The following is a 17,463-nucleotide window of genomic DNA, read 5'->3' as shown; positions in this document are numbered from 1 at the left end:
TTTACCACTGACCTACATCCCCAGCACTTCTTTAAATATTTCGTTTTGAGACAGGGTCGCACTGAGTTGCTTAGTGCCTTGCTAAATTGCTGAGGCCGGCCTCAAACTTGTGCTCTTCCTGCCTCAGCCTCCCCTGTTGCTGGGATTACAGGTGCGCGCCACTATTCCCAGCACATATTTGTATTTTGAAACCACCATGAGGGTTAAGAATATGTTCTCAAGGGAGCTTAGTGTCCTCCCCTCCCAAGGCCAGGGAGGGCTGGCCTGAAGGATGCCTCCCCTCAGTCTCGGCCTCCTCCACTCCTGCCCTGATGGGGGGAGTCTGAGGGATGCACATTGTTCCCTCCTCCCTGTTCTCACCTCTTAGTCCCCCTCTGGGAAGCATAAGGCCCTAGGGCTCCAGGAAAAGAAGAAAGGGAGGGAGGAAAGGAGGAAGGAAGGAAAGTAGCTTTGGCTACTCTGTTTAGACCTTATCCTACTTTGAGGAGAAAAGAGGGAGCCCCTTTTGGCATACTTGTGGGGGTACAACATAAGGAGGGCAGGCCACCTTAGCTTTGACTTCAAGGCCACCTTTTGCATCTTTGTAGTTCAGCTCTTCCACTGGGTTGGCTGGGCCCAGAAAGGCCAAGAGACTCCCGGGGCCCCTAGAAGTTTATAGCTGAGTGGGAACTTGAATCCAGGTCCCTGGTCTCAGGATTGCTGGGTGGCCCCACTTCCTGCTTCCCACCCCCCACAACCCGGATTTGCATGCAAGGTCCCACTTGCCATGGTGGGGACACTGAGTTTAGAGTTGGAGGCCTCGAGGAGTCATTTCCTGTCTCTGTGCCTCAGCTTTCTTATGCACGAAGCATCCATCAGGACCACTATCAGGACGAGGTCAGAGTGCAGGTGAGGGCAGGCCCTGGGTGGGAAGGAGGGAGGTTTTGCAGGTTGGCAGGTCAGGGGGCCCTAAGCATCTCAGGTCAGATACTGCTGCTGACCAGAGGGAGGCAAAGGAGGAAGCATCAGGTACTCCACCCCTGCCACGAACCCCCAAGACCCCCGCTCAATTCATCACATCCATAGATGCTCAGCCCTGAGCCCTTAAATCACACAGTCCATACTCAGAGGATCAGCTCCAGGTCTCAGAAATCCTGAGAGCAAGAGAGCCCCTGCTGTCAGTCACCCTGAGCCCTACCAGAGATGGGGAGCAGGCCAAAGTGACCAGGCCTACTCTGACCACTGTTTCATTCCCTGTCCTTTCACAGGTCACTAGAGCTCCTGTTTGCCAGCGGCCAGAACAACAAACTTCTGTATGGTGAACCTCCCAAGTCTCCACGTGCCACCCGCAAGTTCTCTTCTCCACCACCCCTGTCCATCAGCACTTCGTCACCCAGCCGCCGGCGGAAGCTGTCCCTGAACATCCCCATCATCACAGGTGGCAAGGCCCTGGACCTGGCCGCACTCAGCTGCAGTTCCAATGGCTACACCAGCATGTACTCGGCCATGTCACCCTTCAGCAAGGCCACGCTAGACACCAGCAAGCTCTACGTGTCCAGCAGCTTCGCCAACAAGATTCCCGATGAGGGTGATACAACCCCTGAGAAGCCTGAAGACCCCTCAGCTCTCAGCAAGCAGAGTGAGTGGTGTGTGGGCGCAGCATTGATGGCTCTGGGGCACACAGGAGGGGAGAGGCATGGAGGCCCCAGCCCGCTGGTGGTGGCGGTGTAGGTGTGGGCAGTGCAGGTAGGTAGCCACGCGCAGGAGCCAGGCTGCCAGGGAGTGGCCACAGTTCCCAGTGGCCACAGTTCCTCACCCCACTTGAGGGGTCAGCTCCCATCCTCAGCAGTTTAGGCATCCCCTGCCTGCAAGCAGCAGCATCCTGCATCCTCAGGGCCCAGGAGAGAAACGGTCATCAGACTAGCTCCTGCCCACTGAGATTTACAGTCTGACTGAGGACAGACCAGAAGCTGAAATGTGGACACATGTGATACATGTTGTGTTGGAGAACTGCTCAAGGGGCACTGAGGATGGGCTGGGGACAGCATCAGGGAGGCAGAGAAGGATCCTTGGTAGACCCACCAAATCTAGATTTTCACCAGGTGGAAGGTAGAACATTCTAGACAAAAAGAATGGAATTCAAAAGACAGAGGAACTTGGAAAGGCATTGTGTGCTTGTGGAACAGCTTGAAGTTTGGCACACCTGGAACACTGGATGTGGGGGCAGTGGTCAGAGAGGATGCAAAGGCAGACCAGTGCCTCCCTATTCTAGAGCTTCTCCAGACCATTCTAGAAGGATCAGGTTTGGTTCTGTCTTATATCAAATGATCAGGCCATGTCCTGAGGAACCACCGGCATGGACTTGATTAACATGTACACACACACACACTCACACACACACACTTATACACACACATGCAGCCCTGGACGGGCCAGAAGCACCAGGCTTGGAGGAGGAGGATCTCTCTCCTTTGAGAAGAGGGAAGACAGAGGTCACCCGCAGCAAAGGGCACGCCTGGGGGAGGGGTATAGCCCTCAGGAGGCCTCTTCAAGCAACATTCCTTGCATCACATACAACAAATGAGTGATGCCTGTGACTCTCTCGGCTGAAAGTTGATAACTACAGTGAGAGGCTACCAGAGACCCCCAGATGCCATCCCATGGGTGCAGCATACAGGATCCCCGGAGGGACAGCAGCAGGAACACTGTCCTCCTCCTGTGCTGGGGATCAAATCCAGGGTCTCAGGCATGCTCGGCAAGCTCAGCAGACTTCTTCTTGTCTAGTGATCCAGAGGCTCTCAAGCCTAACTGTGTGCCTGTGTGTCTGTGCACACCCATGCACACGTGTGTGTGAGTGTGTGTATTCTTTTCTAAAGAGAAGACCTGTGTGTTTTGTTGAGTTCTCAAACAGTTCAAGTATAAAGTCACTCTCTTTCTAGTGGAGGACACTGAGGCCCAGGGTAGTTCAGAATTTTTGACCAAGAACTTACCATACCATAGTTAAGTTTTAATCTAATTTATCTGCTTTTCCAAAGTGTATACACAGTGAGTCTCCCAAGAGTGCCCAAACCAGGGCATGGGACAAGAAGTTCCTATAAAACAGGACTATTCTGGGCAAATCAGGGCAGATGATCATCCTAAGATACTAAACCAGAGAGACCTTGCTACTCAAAGTGTGGTCCATGGACCAGCCACATGGGCATCACCTGGAGCTTGTTAGAACTGCAGACTCTCAGGCCTCACAAGGGACCTGAATCAGAATCCAGTATTCTACCAAGATTCCCCGGTCTGTCCATTATGGTTTGAGAAGCACAGTAGAGCAAACTCCATCCTGGAGAGTCACAGTGCCCAATAGTATGTGAGTGGCAAATAAAGCTATTAAACTTTCTTCATCCTACTAAGCTTTGATAACAGAATTTCCGGACTGTTAGATAATTGAGAGAGTATTTCTTTCTTTTCTCCCAGGCTCAGAAGTCTCTGTGAGAGAAGAATCAGATGTTGATCAAAACCAGAGTGATGAAGGTGATACTGAGACATCACCAACTAAATCTCCCACAACACCAAAATCCGTCAAAAGCAAAAATTCTTCAGGTACAGTTGACCAGCATGACACTACAAACAGATTCCCAGGCGGAGAGAGGGCAACAGGTCAAGTTGAAGGGAGTGGGTGTCATCCTTGTGTTTTTTGAGTAACTCTTGAGGGCAGTGACTATTCTGATGTTTCGTAACCCCAGGGGGCTGTGGTGCTAGCGCACTGGCTGGGTAGATCCTGCTCTTCCACTCAGTGAAGTCACCCCCAACTCAGGCGAAACTGAGTTTAACTAGCCAACACAGGGGCAGGAAGGCCCCACATGTAGAGCACATTCAGGGGAGATCAAAGGCACTTCCTAGGGCCCTGGGTATTGGGCCCTGTGATAGGTCCTCTCTTCTCAACGGCCTTGTGGAGAAACCAGGTTATTCCTGCTTTTCAAATAAGGAAAAAGTCTCTGAAAGGTGATGAAATGGCTCACCGGACATCTCAGACTCATGATCCTAAAGGGTCACTGAGGAGCCATCCTGGTCTCTGGTTCTCGTAAATCACCTCTCCACACCCAAGCGAGCTCTGAGACACCCAGAGGTGGAAAGAGAGCTCATGCAGCCTCATCTCTCAGGACAGCCCCTCTAGCCTGGCACTGCCCCCAAGCCCCCAAACCCACGTGCCAGGGGCAGCTGGGATACAAACTCCCTGGCTATCCAGAAACTCCCCTGGGCACACTGTCGCTGGCCACAGCTGCTCACATACAGAGACACATCTCATGGAGGATCAATATCAGAAATATAATCTAAATCTAAATCATTTGCTCCCCACAGCTTACTTTGTCCCAAGTATAGATTGCTTTCCAGAGACTTACAAGATGAAACTGAAAGTTTCTGGAATCACTTTCTAGTACTATTACTACAAAAAAGCTATTATTAATAATAATTATATTATTATTATTAACAGTGTTCCATGATAGTTATATAGCTTTTCACCCAATACAAAGTCCTTTCATCTATGTTTTCTCCTTTAATCTTAGCATCCACATTTGGAAGCAGGTGTTATCCCTATTACCCAGAGGTGATTACTGAGTCTTAGGGAGGTTAAGTAACTAACCCAAGGTCACACAGCTTGTGAGTAGTTGGGAAGAATTTTAACCCAGGTGGATGGACTCCAGGTGCAATATTCTCATCCATGACCCTTGAGCCCATCAGTATGAACTGTTGGATGTCAGGTTGGGACAAGCTGTGTGTCACTTCCCTGGAAGTGAAAGGGCAAGATAATTCATGGTGTTGTCCTCAAGTTGACCAGGGCCCACCTAGGCCTAAGAAGCACCAGGGTTGGAAGCCACAGAGTGGTGGTGGCTGGAAGCAGTAGGGTGGCAGGGCCTTCCCACCCTAGCACAACCCTGGGGGTGTGAAAGCATGACCCTTCCCAGACACACACACACACACACACACACACACACACCGCCCCTGCACCAGCTGACCTGGTCCATGAAGACAGAGCTGCCTGCTCATGACACTAGTCCAACCTCAGATGTCTAGGCTTCCTCCTGCCTGAAGGGCTGACACCAGGGACACTGAAGGCTGGTTCCCTCTTCTCCACAGAGTTCCCGCTCTTTTCCTACAACAATGGAGTGGTGATGACCTCCTGTCGCGAACTGGACAATAACCGCAGTGCCCTCTCAGCCGCCTCTGCCTTCGCCATAGCAACCGCAGGAGCCAACGAGGGCACCCCAAACAAGGAGAAGTACCGCAGGATGTCCTTGGCCAGTGCAGGTGTGTGGGGCGGTCTCCGCTCACACGTCCTCCCAGGTCAGCCCCTCTGTGACCTGAGGCAGAGACGTTAGCCACAGTCAGTGTCTCATGTGTGGTGCTGGGGATGCAGTGGGTCCTGCTAACAGCACCTCCTCCGAAAACCTGCTTCAACTCATGGCTCTCACTTGCTGGATGCTGCGCTTCCCACATCATGATTCTGACTTTTGCCCCCCTTCCTTTTATGGAGATGCGGGAACAGCCCCCTTCTGTCTGCACTAGCTGGGGCTCTGCACACCCAGGGCCTGAAACCCCACCCCTGGAGCCACGGCCACTGCCTGCCTAGGGCACAGCCTGTTCTTCATTCTTCCCTCCCAGCTTCTGTCCAAGGGAATAAAATCTTAGCCATCTGCCTGGCAAGTCCCTAGGAGGGTGGGCTTATCTCCTGCATCCCAAGCCCACCCAGACACCATACACACTGCAGACTGTTGCCACCCATCCCAAACTTTCTTCCCACAGCATCCACCGGTGCTGACCCTCCACTGGTGCTGGAAGCTCCTTCTTCCCCACCCAGCCCCCTTTGCCACTGGCAAACTTCCACTCAGCAAAGCCCACAGGAGCCTCTGCCCCCACCCTCCCACCGCCCACTTCCTCAGCAGGTGGCCCTGCCGGAGTAGGGGCCCCTGTCAGGGGAGGCCACTAGAAACTTCCAGCAGCCTCTGAAAGATGAAGAGTTCTGGCAGAGGCTGGGTATTCATGGACTGTGTCCACTAACAACTGTTGGCATCTGTCTTATGGATCAGAACCTAGTTGTTAAGTAATTTATGGTTCCCCACCCAGCAGCCCAGACAAGAGCGAGCTGTTTCTCATCCTCCTGTATCTCTCTCCTTTCTGCCACTCATACCACCAGGGTTTCCCCCTGACCAGAGGAATGGGGACAAGGAGTTTGTGATCCGCAGAGCGGCCACCAATCGTGTCCTGAATGTGCTCCGCCACTGGGTCTCCAAACACTCTCAGGTGGGTGGGAGCCCTCCTGGGTGGGCTACAGGAGACCTCAGGCATGGCTCCAGGAGCTGGCTGCTCCCAGGGTGACTGCTGGCTGAATGAGCTGATGGCCAGCTGGGGCAGCGGGAGGAAGCCCACACCCCAGTGTTACTAGAAGGACCCACGTAGTCCTCCAGGAGGGAATCGAAGACATTCAACTGGACAAAGAGCCTCTGCCTGTCCACAGCCATCAGCAGCAGAGGAACAAGTAGGCTTCTGCCTCCCTGGCCTAGGGGTTCATCGTCTAGGCCCAGTGCCCTTTACCTATACCTAAGAGTCTCAAAGCCCCACTTGTACCCTGCCACGAAGTCAGTGGAAAAGTAATGATGTAAGGCAGTCCCCTAGGCGGGACGGAAGCAGTGGTTCTCCTGCTAGCCTGGGCCCAGACCACTGCAGGGCAGCTTGAAAACAGTAGCCAAGCCACCCATCCCATATTCCCAAAGGACTTTGAGACCAACGACGAGCTCAAATGCAAGGTGATCGGTTTCCTGGAGGAGGTCATGCACGACCCAGAGCTCCTGACTCAGGAGCGGAAGGCTGCAGCCAACATCATCAGGTAAGGACAGCCCCCAGCTCAGGACACCTGCTGGGGACAGGGACCCTTACCTCTGCCCTCATACAGCCTGCCCAGAGGCCAGGGAGGTGAGGAGAGTCCTTCTCAGGTAAAAGGACAGCTCCAGGCAGGTACATCAGGATATACATGAGTGCCAAGTCACCTGAGAGCCACGCAGCCTCCCTTCAGCATCCCAACTTGGGAGTGGGTGGTCTGTGTGTCTATCCCTCCCTTCTCTCCATCCCCCACCAGACCTTGATCTCCTTGAGGCAAGAACCATGCCTACTTTTCCAAGTATGTCCACCACTAACACCTAGGTAGCCCATGCCATCCAGCGTGGTAAATACCAGCTATGTGTGGCTATTTAAGTCTCAGTCAATTAAAATTGAACAAAATTAAAATTCACATCCTCAGTCATATTGCGCCACACATGGCTAGTGACTCCAGTTTGGACCCAGCAGACATAGCACATGCCCCTCGTTGTAGAGAGTGCTGTTGAACTGCACTGGTAAGACTCAGGGAATGTCTGTTCAGCTGACCTTAGTTAAATTGTTGTCCCTGTTCTGTGCTTGTTTCTGCTCCCAAGGGGCCTCCCGTGGTAGAAGTCAGGGCCCAAGCAACCCCCTCATTAGACCTGCTGAGCCACTGATGTGCTCATGACCTGGGCAAGTCCCTTCTCTGAGGCTTATTTTTCTCCTCTGTAAAGGGGGTAAACAGTACCTGCTTGGAGGGCTGGGGTGGGGCTGAAGTGCGATGGTGGGTGGCACTTCAGCAGGTTGCTCAGGGGGTGTCAGGCACAGCCCAGGCCCACTTCCTCCCCACCTGCTGCTGTCATCCTTACTCACAGGCTGTTCTCTCCCAGCTCAGCCCAGGTGGCAGCTCAGACCTCTCCTCCTGACCTTGTGCCCGGTAACAGCCACCCCTCTCTGCCCCCCAGTCATTGTCTCAACCCCAGACTTTCCGCCAAGTCCTGCTAAAGCACTTGCTGCCTGAAACCCAAGTCTCCAGCCTCCTTCCCACTACCAACCCTTCCCTTTCCTAACCTGAGACCCCAGGTTCACAGTCCTCAAATCTCCTCAGACTTCCCTCATCTTTAGTACCCACCTCCCTACTCACACACACACACACACACACACACACACACACACACACACACACAGAGGCTCATGCGCACATATGTGTACACACAGCCAGCCCCAGGCCTTTGGAGTCTCCCTCACAGTCCTCCCTGGGAAGCCCCTAGAAGTGTGCTGAGCCCCTGATGGCATTGAACCAGCCATCTGGGTCTGGGAGCATGCTCTGAACTCCTCCCTCTCGGGGTGCAGTGGAGAGAGTAGGCTTGGAGCATGCAACCCTGGAATGAACCACAGGCCTTCAGTGCACTGACCACGCACGGTACCTCAGGTGAGACAGCTCTTGGAACCTGGTGCATGCTGCCAGGGCCTGCTGTGACCGCTGACACCCAGGCAGAGCGCCACTTCCTCCAGACTGGCCCTGCAGACCCCCACTGCTCCCACACACACCCCAAGCCTGGCTCTCAGCCTGCCCCCAGCTCCATCCCTCTGGCTTACCCTTGCTGTCACAGAGGGTGGCTCTGAGTACTGTCACAAGGCATTTTGGTCTGACTTTGAGGACCCACCCTCACTTCCCACCACCACCCGGTGCCACTCTGCTCAGCTCAGTTGTTCTACTGCCTTCCTTGCTTCCCCTCAGCACAGTCCCAGCTCTGGCCCCTGGACCACATGCTGCTACCTCCCCTTCCTGTGTACCCTTCTCTGGTCAAGGCCAGACTCGACCTTCCAGGGGGTATCCCATCTGGAAGCCCCCCTGTACCTCCTGCCCGCTCTGGTCCTCCAGGTCTAGAGCTCCTTTCCTTCGTGCGTTGTCTCCTTCCATGTGCACGGAGGAGCACCTGCTGCATACCTGGCCAGAGTCACAGGAATGAACCAGACACAGCCCTAACCTCAAGGGCCCCCTGCCTTGGCCTCTCAGGGGCCAGTATGCAGCAGTACACAGGCAGCCCAGGGGTAAGGGAGCCCCAGGAGGAGACTTCACCCAGCAAGAGGGTCAGGACCGTCAGGAAGAGGCCAGTGAAGAAGAAAGGGGAGAGGGACTCCTGGAAAAGGGCGTGAACAAGGATGAAGAGCCTCCAGGCGGCCGCAGGGCTTTCTGTCTGGCTGGGGTGGGGCTGCCCGGGAGGAGAACTGGGGGCTCAGCTGCCTTCTCCTCCCCAGGACTCTGACCCAGGAGGACCCAGGTGACAACCAGATCACACTGGAGGAGATCACACAGATGGTGAGCAGGGCCACCCTCCCCCTCACTCACCAAGGCAGCTCTTTGGGCCCTCCCTGCCCCCACCCCCTAACCAGGCCTGTATCCATTTCCTGTGGCTGCTGTGATAACATGCCACAAACTGGGTGGCTTAGAATGACAGAAATGAGTCCCCTCACAGCTCTGGAGGCAAGAAGCCATCATGAGACACCCAAGGTATGGGCAGGCAGCGCTCTCTGAAGGCTCAAGGGCCGGGCCCGTCCTTGCCTCTTTGACGGTCTGGTGAGCCAGCACTCCCTCTGCCTCCATGGGCATCTGCTGTATCCCCCTGGTCCCTGCCTCATCTGCCCCCTATGTGTGTCAGTTTCTGTGTCTGCATTGCCCCTTCTTATGAGGACACCAGTCATACTGGCTTAGGGCTCACCCTCATGACTTCCTCTTAACTCCATTACATCAGCAAAGACTGTATTTCCAAATGAGGTCGCTTTCCATGTACCAGGCCCAAGGCCTCAGCATGTCTTTACTGGTGGATAAGATTTAGCTCTAAGGCCACCACCTCTCTTTCCTCCACCCATTGTCCCCCATCACTCCTCTTGCCCTTCTGCTCTTTCTGTCACACTACCCTGGGCAGGAGGAAGGTCAGTAAGTTGTCGGGCTGCCCTGTGTGCTGGCGCCATGTTAGACTGTTAGGCTTGCGGTGCTTAGCAACTTGACATCGCTATCCCCATCTTGCAGAGGAGGCAGCAGAGGTCTGGGAAGCTTAAGGGTCCCCACCCCCCCAGGTGGTGCGTGGAGTGTGGCACTGGTGAGAGCCATTCACACTGAGGTCTAGCTGACCCCAGAGCAAGAACTCACTCATCCCCAGGAGTCAGGATGTGGCTCACCACCTGCCCAGAAGTGACAAGACCCCAGTGGGTGAGCTGTGCTCACCACAAAGGAACATAGACTAACGGGCTGCATAAGGGAACGGCAGTCTCATATACTTCCAGACTTGCTAGGACCCACTTTTTCTTTCAGGGTGGTGATGTACACCCCAGAATGCCACCATGAGCCAGCCCCAAAGCCCTTGTTCCCTGAATCATGGTGGCCAGGGATGCTCAAGACAGACTCACTCTGGCCTCCAGAGAGGTGGATTGTGTCCTGCTGGCTCAGCCTCAGGCTGGCTGGGTGACCTCTGGTCTGTTAGAACCCTGGATCCTGCACCCCTGATCCCCTCGTCTCTCACAATCCCCCTCCTGATTCCTAGGACTGGCCGTCCCCACCTGGGGTACACGTGGGGGCCACCCATGGAGCAGCAGAACCCTACCCATACCTGCCCTGTGGCAGCACTGCACTTCCCTCATGCAGGGAAGTTGGTGCCCCAGATACCACTTCTCTCAGACTGACCCTCTGAGGCCAGAATGCCGGGCAAACCCTCCCCTCTGCACTGGCTCCTTGAGGGGCAGGCTGGAACATTTATCTCTCAGAGTAGAGAGCCCTTGTTCCTTCGTGAACTGCCCGAGGCTTTTCCAGAACAAAGGGCAGCCAAGCTGCTGAGCATCCAAACACCCCAGAGCCTGAGTGGGGCCCCCATAAGGTTTCTCACAAGCCTTATGAAATGTGGCCCAGGCTGTTGGCTCTGACCTCTGCTTCCAGGGTCACCCTCCTTCTTCGGCCACACCTAAAGCGCAGAAGACCACCTGCCACTCCGTGACCAGTACACCTTCTCCTGGCTCAGAGCCTGGTGCAAGCTTCTGGGCTACTCAGTACCCTGGGTATACCCTAGCCTGGCCTCCTGGACTCACCCTTGGACTTGACTATACAACCATCTTGGATCTGGCCCCTGGACACTAGTGCTGGCCCCTCTGGAGTAACTATGGCTGAGCTGTCTGCCTGTATTCATTCATTCACCTGCTTCAGAGGCTGGGGGCCCCCTCCCTGTGAACACACGGAAAGGTCCCATGCAGTGTCCTTGCCCTGCAACAGGGCAGCGCAGAGCCCCTGTTGCCTTCATCCCCTCAGCCTTCCTAAGAACTCATTATTCCCGAAGGCACTGTGTTCCCCACACCTGTGTTCCTGCAGCAGGGCTTCTGTTCCCTGCCCTGGTGACTCTGGCAGGAAGCATCCTTGGCAAATCCCACCCACCCACTGCCTAGCACATACACATACACAGAGGCTGTTTTCCTGCACCATCCCTGCTCTGTCCACATGATGGGCACCCTGCACCTGAAGTCAGGGTCTGTGTTTTCAAGTCTGTGTTTCTCCATGTCTAGCACAAGCCTGGCAATGCAGACCTCAGTGTTTGGAGGAAAAATGGGAAGGGTGGAGGGAGGAAAACACTTAGTCTAGGAGGAATGACTTGTTCCCTTGGTGTGCGTGGACCCCACTTCCCTTGCAATCAGTGCAGATGGTCTAGGGTGCTCAGTCCAGCCCACTGGGACTTCTGGGCAGGGTGGAGTGAGCATGAGGAAGCAGAAGTCATGAGTGGTACATGGCAGTTCCCCCTGTTAGCCCACAAAGCCATAGGGACTTCCCTCTACTTCTGCCTGGCCCATTTGGCCAGAGGGTGCAGGGATGCAGAGGATCCTCATTCCTGGCTCATCCTTCGGTGAACACAGGTTCCTCCCAAGACCAATGAGATCATCCCTTTCCTCTCCTCCTCTCCCTCCCTCCAGTGCACTCCAGATCCAGCGGACTTTTTGTGAGCCTTCGTGCTGGAGAACAGCAGCCCCCTGCCTCCCACTGTGTTCACTCCTCTGTCAGCCCAGCCATGGGCTCCACTGCTCCTGGCTGATGTTTCCCTGGGGACTTGCCCTAGTCAAGGTTGTGGACCCTCTTAAGGTGATGTCCACGGGTGACTCCCAGGTTCCAGGGCCATGGTAGCCCAGGACCTAGGTGAGATGGCTGTCTTCTGGGCACAGGACAGGAACACTGTCCCAGGTGATAATCTTACCTGGGAATGCACATTGGCAAATGACTTTCAAAAGGAAATTGTATTGGGATGGTTTGGGGTCCAGATAGAACCTGAAGGGAGTAACCAACACACCCTGGAATCAGATGACCTGAGCTCAGTAAGCCTCCATTGTCTCGGTCACACACTAGGGTGACGGTGGCTCACTGGCAGAGTGAGTGACAACTGCACAGGATGATCCTGAAGCACGGGCCACACGTACAGGATGTGACAAACCCTGGGCCACACATACAGGGTGTGACAAACCCTGAGGCTCTGCTCCCCATCCCCTTTCCTCCCCTTATCACACCCATCCGCCTCCCCCACCACCAGAACTGAACAGAGTCCCTCAGTGAAGTGGCCAGAAAACCTCCAGGTGTCCCTCTTGGTCCTGACTCAAGACCTTGCTCCCTCAGGCAGAAGGCGTGAAAGCTGAACCCTTTGAAAACCACTCGGCCCTGGAGATTGCAGAACAGCTGACCCTGCTGGACCACCTCGTCTTCAAGAAGATTCCTTATGAGTAAGTGGGCATGAGCATTAGTCCCTCCCTCTCCTGCTTCTCAGGCGTCTCTTTAGCACATCCTGAGACATGGGCAGCAGGTTCCCAGAGCTGCACGGACTCTCCATAGCTTGGAATGAAAATGTATGGATTCCCCTTCCTTCCCCAAAGTTCTCTACTTCAGCTGCCCACATACACATACACAACACTTTTCCAGAAACCTCACTCAGAGTTCCTATTCTGATGGTCTAGAAAGAGCCTGTGTTCATGTATGTGTGCACATATACATGCAAGAAAATATGCACACAGGCATGTGTACAGGCAACACATGTGCTCATGCAAACTCCGGGCACAGACTTTAGGAACAGCTCTGAACTTTGATGAAACCCCAAATCCTGGTGATCCCTGCTCTGGCCTCTAGTCATCATCTGCAGTGTTCACGATAATCATATTGCTTAGATAATTTTGCATCCCTCTTTATTTAATAAATGTACAGAATTCCCTAACAGCATTATAAAGTCATAGGGTGGTTTTCACTTTTATATTTAAAACTGAAATTAAAACCAAACATCCTTGTAACCAAATATTTCTCTGAATTTCTGACAATTGTTCCAAAATAGTTTTCCAAAATTGGAGTCTCCAGATCAGAAGCTACACATCATGCAGGGCTTTTGATCTCCGCTTTCCAGAAAGGAACCCCTGGCACCCTCACAGCCCTCACCAACAGGAGTGCAGCCTCACCTAAATGAGCGTTGGCATTTTGAAAAACCCGCCATGTCCCTGGTCATAGAAATCGTCATTATTCCTGATATGCCTCCTCTACGAGGAGAAGCTGGGTTTTCACACCCAGCCTGCCTCCCCTTGTTCCCTCCTGCCCTTGGGATCCTGCCCAGCTGCATCTTCTCATCATTCTGTCCAGTCAGGAGCCTGAGCAGTCTGTGGCTTCCATGAGGTCCTGTATGCTACTGGGTTGGCTTGAAGGCAACCTTGTCCTTCTATACAGTCCTATTTTGTGGCCTCTATTGCCCCCGTTCCACAGACCAAGCCCCTCAGTCAGTAAAATATGAGTTCTCCCTTCAGAAAACAAGACCCCTGACAAAACCTAGTGTGCCCACAGTTGAGGATGATTCTCCCATGCCTTGTCTTGTTTCAGCCTCACAATGACCCTGTGAGGAAACTACCATGGTTATTCCCATTTTACAGATGGGAAAACCAGAGCCTGAGGCACAAAGGGCTTGCCTGAAGCTACACAACCAAAACGAGGTAGAGCTAGACTTGAGCCCAGGGTTCCTTCCTCTCCACAGCTCCGAGGACAGTAGCTCTCCCATAAATGGGAGAAAGCAAAAAGCAAAGAGGACTGTAGCTCAGCGGTAGAGTGCTTGCCTAGTACTCAGTCCCCAGTACCTCATCCACCCTGGATTTCCCTTTCCTTCCTGCAGGGAGTTCTTTGGACAAGGCTGGATGAAGCTGGAGAAGAACGAAAGGACCCCTTACATCATGAAAACCACCAAGCACTTCAATGATGTGCGTATGCATGGCAGCATCTTCCTCTGCCAGAGCTTCTTCGGCAGGACCCTCAAGGGGCTGAGTGGAGGGCAGGCTATACACTGGCAGGAGCCAGACCACCTGGGTCCTCTCCAGTGTCCCCACCCCCAGCCACATGACCTTGGGCTGGTTGCTTCCATTCAGTCTCAGTTTCTTCATCTATTAAATGGCTGACACTGAAAGTTCACATGAGGATTAACAGGGGCAATCAGAGAAAGACACTCAGCCCAGCCTTGGTTCCTAGAGGAGTCATCTCAGAGCAGGTGTGTGATGAGCCTGATGGAAAGGAAGGGAGGAAAGAGATGTGCTTCTGCTGTGCTTCTTATTTTTTAACCTCAACTCAGTACTAGAAACAAGGACTACTAGGCTGCAGAATGGCAGACCGCTTCCCTCTAATGCATACATGCATTACCCAGAACCCTCCAGACCTCCTGAAATGTTGGCCAGGGGTTTCAACTGCCCTGGAAGTGATGAAGTGATGTCCTTACCACCCCCCTGCTTTTCATGACGGGCAAGCAAGCCCCCCGGGATCACATTAAAGAGACCAAAGACCCCAGAGCAACTAAGGGACAAGACTGGGTTGAAGCCAAAAGCTTGTGAGTATCCCTGGGCAAAATCAGGATGGACTGGTATCTGACTCTGCCAGTCCCTTTCTGCTAGTCCATCCCCACCCCACCCCCTCTGCTTTCCTGGGAATGAAGTGTAGAGATGGAACCAAATACCAAAATGGCAAAGCAGCCCCATGTACATGGCACAAAGCATCTGGGCTGACTCTGATTAGGACACTAAGATCAGACGAGTGCATCGCATACACCCGGCTTCCAGAAGCCCGCCTCAGAGAACCATGAGAGCAGCAGAGATCAAAAGCCAAACAGCTCACAGTCTGCTAAAGCAAGAGTCTCTTCTGCACAGACTGTTGGCAAAGTTTCCTGTAGTAACTGCCCCTGGCTAAGTTCCTACCTCCTGCCTAGCGCTGTGCTTTATGTGCATAATAATCTCACTTAAAGCTCACACCAAACCTAAGAGATGGGAGCTGTTATCACATTTTAGAGACTGAGAAACTGAGGCTCTGTGTGGCAGCACATGCCTTCCATGCCGGCACTGTGGAAGATGGCCCATGTGAGAAAATATCTCTCCCAGCAACTTCTCCCTATTCGCTCCACCCCTTAGATCTTTGGGACCCACCCACACCCACCCTCGTGACAGCCCTGAGAGCAATTGCACTCAGCATCTTCATTCCTCTGAGTTTAATCATCAACATAAGAGCCTTTAATGGTCGGAGGTGGAAGCACATGATTCCACTTACGCTGACCGCCTGCCTGCAGGGGCCCCAGTATTAACCCAGCAGGGGATGGGCAAACACAGCCCATCCGGGGTGGGTCCTTGGCAGCCAGGAGGAAACAGAAAAGACCCACTGTTGCAGTAGAGGGGCGGAGCCCTCTGAAGCCTGCCAGTCATGGGCACCAGGTGACTTTCTGTTGTGAACAGAGGGCAGAATGGCGACCCCTCCGTCTCCCAGGACAGAGAGCAATGGAGACCAGACAGCTTTAGGAAACCCGCCTGCTGAAGGCCTGGGTCTACCACACCTTACATACACACGCACAGTGCCAGGCAGCACAACACTGTCTCCTCCCTGTGCTGTCCCACTGTGTGCCCAGGACTGAGTAGGACAAGACAAGAATACAAAGTAATCATTCATTTTTTACTGCTTGGCAGGCGCTTCGATAAGTCCTTCATAGACATGATTTCATTTAATCTGCTATTATTTTATAGAGGGAGAAACTGAGGCTCAAGGAGGTTCAACTGCATCCCCCACATTACACAGAGGAATGTCCCCTCTGAGCCCACACAGTCCTCCGGAGGCTGCCTGGTCACTCCTTGGCACTTGGCCATCTGTGTTCAAATCATTCTGCATCCAGAGACACAGAACATGTGTCTCCATGGCGGCAGCTTTCTTGATCTCCCCCAGAAAGGGTTCCTTTTGCTATTTTCCTTCTGCCTTCAATATCCTTGTCCTTCTGACTGGTACTAGCTAAGATCTCCAGCATGAGGCCCAGACCTAGGGTGAGACCAGCAAGGTGGCCGGGGGTCACTCTGGTGCCTCAGGTGCCTCGTCCTAGTCCCCATCCTTTCCAGGACAACGTGAAATGGAAACGGTGACAGTGTGCCTTGTTCTTAGTGTTAAAGGGGATGCTTCTGCTATTTCCCCACATAGGATGGTGTTTGCTTCTTCATCAAGGTGGTGTTGTGTTTTTAATCCTCTCTATTCCTGTGTGCTCATGGTTTTTCCCATGTTGAAAATTGTGTGTGTGTGCGTGTGTGTGCGTGTGTGTTATTGGCAATTAAACCCAGGGCCTCACTCTTTGAACTACATCCCCACTTTTTATTTATTTTGAGACACAGTCTTACTGAGTAGCCAAGGCTGGACTTGAACTTGTGATCCTCCTGCCTCTGCCTCCTGTGTAGCTGGGATTGCAGGCATGCACCACCGTGCCTGGCTGAATATGGACTTTTATCAAATATTTTTTTCTCCAACTACTGAAATGGTCATATGAAATGGTCATTCTTTAATTGAATGATATGGTAAATGACAGTTACACCCTTTTTTTATTTGACATTATTTTTAATATATATTTTTAAATTTGTTCTAATTAGTTATACATGACAGAATGCATTTTGACACATCATACATAAATGGAGTGTAACTTCTCATTACACATGTTGTACATGTTTTAGTTACACAGGTCATGTAATCATATATGTACATAGAGTAGTAATATCGGATTCATTCTACTATCATTCCTATCCCCATCCCCCTTCCCCTCCTTTCACTCCCCTCTGTCTAGTCCAGAATACCTCTATTCTCCGCTCCCTGCCTTACTGTGAATCAGCATCTGCTATCAGAGAAAACATTCGGACTTTGGTTTTTTGGTATTGTACTATTTTGCTTAGCATTATATTCTCCAGTTCTGTTTATTTACCTGCAAATGCCATAATTTCATTCTTCTTTAAGACTGACTAATATTCCATTGTGTATATGTACCACACTTTCTTTATCCATTTATATGTTGGAGGGCTTCTAAGTTGGTTCCATAGTTTAGCTATTGTGAATTGAGCTGCTATAAACATTGATGTGGCTGTGTCTCTGTAGTATGCTGATTTTAAGTCCTTTGGGTATAATCTGAGGAGTGGGATGACTGGCTGAAATGGTGGTTCCATTCCAATGTAGTTGTGGTGTATAAACAAATAGGTATGTCATTTTCCTTTCTCGTGTTGTCCATCTCTGGTATTGGTTACAAGGTAATGCTGTCTTTGTAGAATAAATTGGCAGGTATTCCCTTTTTCTCTCTTCTTAAAAAAATTAGTATA

General features: G+C 52.5%; 1 protein-coding gene across 2 annotated transcripts in view; it reads left to right on the top strand.

Moving 5' to 3' along the window:
• Window positions 1–17,463, top strand: part of RASGRF1 (Ras protein specific guanine nucleotide releasing factor 1) — a 109,187-nt gene that overhangs the window by 74,399 nt on the left and 17,325 nt on the right. Inside the window, exons 15-23 of one of the 2 annotated variants that reach the window (XM_079129371.1) lie at window positions 832–888; window positions 1,248–1,618; window positions 3,445–3,570; window positions 5,107–5,277; window positions 6,164–6,270; window positions 6,741–6,853; window positions 9,085–9,145; window positions 12,467–12,570; window positions 13,989–14,073. In XM_079129371.1, the coding sequence (XP_078985497.1) occupies window positions 832–888; window positions 1,248–1,618; window positions 3,445–3,570; window positions 5,107–5,277; window positions 6,164–6,270; window positions 6,741–6,853; window positions 9,085–9,145; window positions 12,467–12,570; window positions 13,989–14,073 (1,195 nt within the window). The remainder of the gene's footprint in view (window positions 1–831; window positions 889–1,247; window positions 1,619–3,444; window positions 3,571–5,106; window positions 5,278–6,163; window positions 6,271–6,740; window positions 6,854–9,084; window positions 9,146–12,466; window positions 12,571–13,988; window positions 14,074–17,463) is intronic. The other variant, XM_079129370.1, reaches the window with a different exon arrangement.

This window comes from Sciurus vulgaris (genome assembly GCF_902686455.1).
Source record: "Sciurus vulgaris genome assembly, chromosome: 2".
NCBI lineage: Eukaryota > Metazoa > Chordata > Mammalia > Rodentia > Sciuridae > Sciurus > Sciurus vulgaris.
The sequence above is the reverse complement of the archived record's forward strand: the minus strand, read 5'-3'. Positions and strand labels throughout refer to the sequence as shown.